The sequence below is a fragment of the Priapulus caudatus genome, unplaced genomic scaffold, assembly GCF_000485595.1.
Source record: "Priapulus caudatus unplaced genomic scaffold, Priapulus_caudatus-5.0.1 Scaffold821, whole genome shotgun sequence".
NCBI lineage: Eukaryota > Metazoa > Priapulida > Priapulimorpha > Priapulimorphida > Priapulidae > Priapulus > Priapulus caudatus.
Window position 1 is genome coordinate 115,174 of NW_014577882.1, and position 5,229 is coordinate 120,402.

Genomic DNA, 5,229 nt, shown 5'->3' on the forward strand with positions numbered 1-5,229 from the left:
ACCTTGACGTCATCGTCGTCGTCGTCGTCGTCGTGGATGTCCGAATCTGCAGACGACAGAATGCGAGGGGGGTGAGGTTGAATGCGCAGAACGCGTCATCGTCACCTTTACCATCAATACGAATGGAAATCCTCGGAACACCAACAACCCCGCGCGCGCGTGAAAAACAAAATCTGACGCCGTCGGCTATTACATTCGATCGCGTAGCAGAGACGGGAACAGTTGCAGGCTGCACGCGAAGAGGGCGCCGCCATCGCGAAGGGAGGTGAGCCGCTCACCTTCGACTGTGCGCGCGGGCGTGGATGCGGGTGGCGCCCCCTCGCGGGCGACGATGCAGCGTGAGACGTGGCGCGGGTAGGCCTTGAAGGGGATCATCTTTTGACACAGGTAGCAGCGCTCGCTGGGAGAGCTGAAGAGAAGCAACGATGATCAAGAATAAGCGAGCACGAACTAACGAGCATGAATTAATGAGGCTTAACGAGGAGGCAGACTGCATCTTAACGGTCGCCACAACCCGCGCTCGGTCAGTCGGTCGGTGGGCCAGCCGGGAGAAACGTGAACCGCGGCTATTCGGCCGTTATCTGTGACGCCACACTCCAAACCAGATTGATTGCGGGAACGAGACATTTTCAAATAATTACATACATATACAAGCACACGCACGCACGCTCGGCTCGCACGCACGCACACACATATAGACCACGTCCGAAAAGCTTGCTGTACGGACACGTAATATATGAAATATATGACACCACATATATCTTTATTTTGATCTCAAACGATTAATTGGTGTCCGTGTCGGTAAGGCAAGCATGATATCAACGAGGCGTGCCGCGCGGGTAAAAACACCCTCTAAATCTCTTGGATCTACAGATCACATCGGCGCGAACCCAGCGTGCGCGAACCTGTCCTGCGGAGACATGGGTAGGTGGCGCTGCTCGAGCCTTCGCCGCCGACTCCAGCAGGAGATGTCGTCGACGTTGTCGCTGTAACGGATGTCGTCATCACTGCCGCTGCCGTCGGTCGTGGTGAGTACTACAATGCCACGACACGCACGTAAACAAACTAATAAAATGAGTAACTAACACAACCAACAAACAAACAAACAAACGACCATAAACACAAAACAAATGAACGAACAACAAATAAATAAACCGACAAACATAAACAAACAACAAACATAAACAAACAACAAACGAATGCACAAACAACAAACAAATCCACAAACAAACAAACAAATAAACAAACAACAAACAAACTAAACAAAGAAAAGACACCAGCAACCATCGTTTAGCTTTACCTCGTACCACAACCTCGAAGGAATTTCACGCACAACCTATTCTAGTGGGGCAGGTATGTGTCAATTCTTTCACATATCTGCCCCACTATTCTACCATGGCTCATACAGATGTTTTTTTCCAAGGACTTTTCAAGGGCAATACAGTGAAACCCGCATTTTTCCAAGTTAGCCTAAAAAGGTTCTTATATATTGGTGTTTACTGGGAAATTAGGCTATTTAGCAGTTCTATAATAGTCTTTTTAGTTTTCTAAGAAAAAGAAGTGCTTGTTGCTGGTAGAATAATTGGTGCAGTCATCCATTACAAAGGCTCAAGCACAGGATTCCCAAATCCACGTCGACGATTAGCCCAGCGCACGAAGGCATTTTCAAATCGTGTGAATCTTTTGACTGATTTGACTATTGCTTAAATAAGTTACAATTTAAAAGACACGCTTTGTTTGATAAAGAATAACCATTTAAATTTGGATAGATAATTATTATGGTATAACTTAGTTGTTGTGTTTTTTTTATTTCTAGAAAAAATATCATTTGGAGCTTTCAACTAATAAGAAATATATGACCAGGAATGCGTAGCCAAGTTTTTTTTTTTAACAAAATTACAAGGACACATTTCAAGACCTTTTCAAAAGGCAAATCAGTAAAATAACCTCGCATTTTTTCCAAGTTAGCCTAAAAAAGGTTTACTTAATATATTGGTGTATTACTGGGAAATTAGGCATTATTTAGGTTCTTAAATAGGCTTTAATTTTTTTAAGATAAAGAAAGTGCTTTGTGCTGGTAGAATATTGGTCGTGGTCCGGGCTATTGTTTATAAACATATGCACATAAATTATGCGTTTTGTCTATATAACTGCTCAATCTTAGACAAATATCAAACCTATTCTAATAGGTTATCTTTGATTTGCTTTTTATGGCCCTTGATAACCTAATAAACATCCTAATGAAAGTGTCAGATGACACTCTGTAGCTCAACCACAAAAAAGACCAAATGCAGTGAGTAGAAGAAGTCAGTTGTTAATTCAGAGCAACCATCTGACGGCTACATCATAGAAAGGATTGGCCATCTAGGTATATTCACGAATATATAATATTTATAAACGCAAAAATGAATTCACTAATTTGTGACCGTAGATGGCGCTAATACGCAACTATTGTAGCGATGGCCGTTTGAAATAAATAGGTTAATGTCTGCGTTCGGCGACAATGTTTTGTTAAAACTTGTTACTCTCTAATATAGACGTTTTATCGCAAGGGTGAAAGGAAATACCAATTTTGGGGCATTAAAGATATTGTCAATGAAATCTTGTAAAACGAACCAGAGCAAGTGTGACATCCACGAGACTGGTTTGTGTCTATCTATAATACTGCTACTATAATTGCCAACCCTACCCAATTTGCATAATTTCATTTGTTAAATATCAAACCGCCTAGCCGCCTATTGCAATTCCACGATACCAAAAATGAGCAAAAAATGCGTTGAACCTGAACTGACTAATGGCAATTCCCATTTTTGCCAAAAAAATTGCCGTGGCTCGAAAGTACGTCGACTGGCGTGCTCCAAAATAGGACGTTTAATATGGGAGCATAGCAGTAACAACTAGACCCAATTTCAAACATGTGGGCCAAACGGTTCCTGAGTTATCGTTGACCGTAGCGAAATGTTGACGGAGAAACGGACGGACGTACGACGGACGACGACCCATGGCAATAGCTCAGCTTGACGATGTCAAGGTGAGCTAAAAACTAGATTGTTTTAAAACAATTAACCTATGCTTGATAGCGTTTGTTTTAGTTGATTTTGAGTGTGAATTTTGATTATGAATTTTAAAGTGTTAGCTAAAGTTTCATCATTTATTTTGATAATCTATTATTTATTTTCATAATCAGGCGCTTAGTTTGTCACTGCAAACGACTGACTTTCGAATATAATCATCGATATAACATCACTACGCACGACATCACACCGCAACAGGCAAACTCCGCTGGGGAGACTAAAGCAACGCAGCCGCCGATGTCACGCATCCGCAGACATCGACTCGAGGACGAAAAAAAATAACCAACGAAGACAATCGGCGAAAATTTTGGCGTTTCAGCAAGTCGACCCTCGAGAACCTCGTTAAGCTAATCGCCATCAGAGTGGATAATTAATAATTACTGACTTTGGACGACATCGGTGACGTTGAACCGCAGCTTTTTCCGATCGCCAGAGCCTCTCGTCGCCTTAGCGACGCAGGTACTGTCAAGTTCCTCCTTGGTACAGCTTCTGCAAGGTGGAATGTGTGTGTGAGGCAAGAGTGAAGGGGGGAAGTTATACTACATGATGAGAAACATACAGACAAAGAGAAATAGTCATTTGGTAGTATAGAGCTTTTCGTTCATTAAATGTGCTTTGAAGCAGAGGACGTTATTGATATTACTGGTGTTGGTGTTGCTGTTGTTTGTTGCTGTTGTCACAACAACAGTGTGGTTGTCGTTGTCATTGTCGTCATTGTTGTTGTCGTTGTCGTTGGTGGTGATGGTGGCAATGGCGGTAGCAGCGACGGTGGTGGCGGTGGCAGCAGCGTTGGTGGTGGCGGCGGTGGAGGTGGAGGTGGCGGTGGTGGAGGTGGTGGCGGTGTTGGTGGTGGTGGCGGTGGAAGTGGAGGTGGTGGCGGGCGGGTGGGTGTTGCGTAGGTAAGGTGCTAGGGCATAAGCGGTGGGTGTTGGTGGAGGGGTGGCCGCAGCGGCGGTGTTGGTGGTGAGTGGCGCGGCGGGCGGCGGTGTTGGTGGAGGTGGTGGCGGCGGTGTATGTGGTGGACGGTGGTCGGGCGGCGGCGGGGGCGGGGTCGGTGTTGGGTGGATGGTGGTGGCGCGGTGGTGTTGGTGGTGGTGGCCGCCGGGGAACGCGGTTGTTGATGTAGCGGTGGCGGGCAGCAGGTGGTGTTAGGTGTGCGTGGCAGGCAGCAGGTGGATGTATGGCTGGTGGTGCGGCATAGAGAAGGGCGGGGTGTTGGGTTGGCTGGGCGGGCACAAGTTGGTGTTGGTGGTGGAGGGCAAGCAGCGGTGATGTTGATGGTGAAGGTGGCGGGGCAGCGGGCGGTGTTGATTGGTGGTGGGGCATGCAGCTGGTGGTGTTGGTGGTGGTGGCAGGCAGGACGGTAGGTAGTGGTGGTGGCGGGCAGCGTGGTAGTTGGGTGGTGGGGACGAGGCAGGCGGTGGTGTTGGTGGTGGATGGGCGGCACGGTGGTGTTGGTGGGGGCGGCAGGCAAGTGGTGTTGTGGGTGGTCAGGCAGGGCAGCGGCAGGTGTTGATCGGTGGTGGGGGCAGGCAAGGCGGCGGCTTGTTGATGGTGGTGGCGGGTGCAGGCAGGTGGTGTTGGTCGGTCGGTTTGGCCGGGAGCGGCGGTGTTGATGGTGGTGGGCGGGCAGGCGGGGACGGGGGGGGGGCGAGGGGGGGTACAGGTGTTGATGGTGGTGAGGCGGGCAGCGGTGGTGGATTGGTGTGGTGGAGGGCAGCAGGCGGTGTCGTCGATGGTGGTGGCGCGGGCAGCGTGCGGTGTTGGTGGTGGTGGCGAATGTTGGGTGTGGTGGTGGGCGGGGCGGCGGTGGAGGGAGGGTAGGCGCGGTGGTCGTTGGTGGAGGTGTATGCGGCTGGGTGGTGTTGGTGAGGTGGTGGCAGGGCGGTGGTGTTGGGGTGGTAGGCGGCAGCAGTGGTGTGGTGGTGGTGGCGGTGGTGTTGGTCTGGTGAGGTGGCGGGCGGTGGAGGTGGAGTGGGCGGGGGACGGGTGTTGGTGGAGGTGGTGGCAGGGGCGGAGTTGGGTTGGTGGTCGGCAGCCGGTGTGTTGGTTGTGGCGGCAAGGGCGGTGGTGTGGTGGATTGGTGGCGGCAGGCGGTGGTGTTTGGTGGGGCAGCGGTGGTGTTGGTCGGTGGTGGCGCAGCAGTGGTGGTTGG

General features: G+C 49.6%; 1 protein-coding gene across 1 annotated transcript in view; it reads right to left on the reverse strand.

The window, feature by feature from the left end:
* The window catches only part of LOC106813763, a 20,856-nt gene that overhangs the window by 750 nt on the left and 14,877 nt on the right, over positions 1 to 5,229 (reverse strand). Inside the window, exons 14-17 of the mRNA XM_014817984.1 lie at positions 3,460 to 3,563; positions 906 to 1,035; positions 279 to 409; positions 3 to 46 (exon numbers count right to left, since the gene is read on the reverse strand). Coding sequence (XP_014673470.1) covers positions 3 to 46; positions 279 to 409; positions 906 to 1,035; positions 3,460 to 3,563 — 409 coding nt within the window. The remainder of the gene's footprint in view (positions 1 to 2; positions 47 to 278; positions 410 to 905; positions 1,036 to 3,459; positions 3,564 to 5,229) is intronic.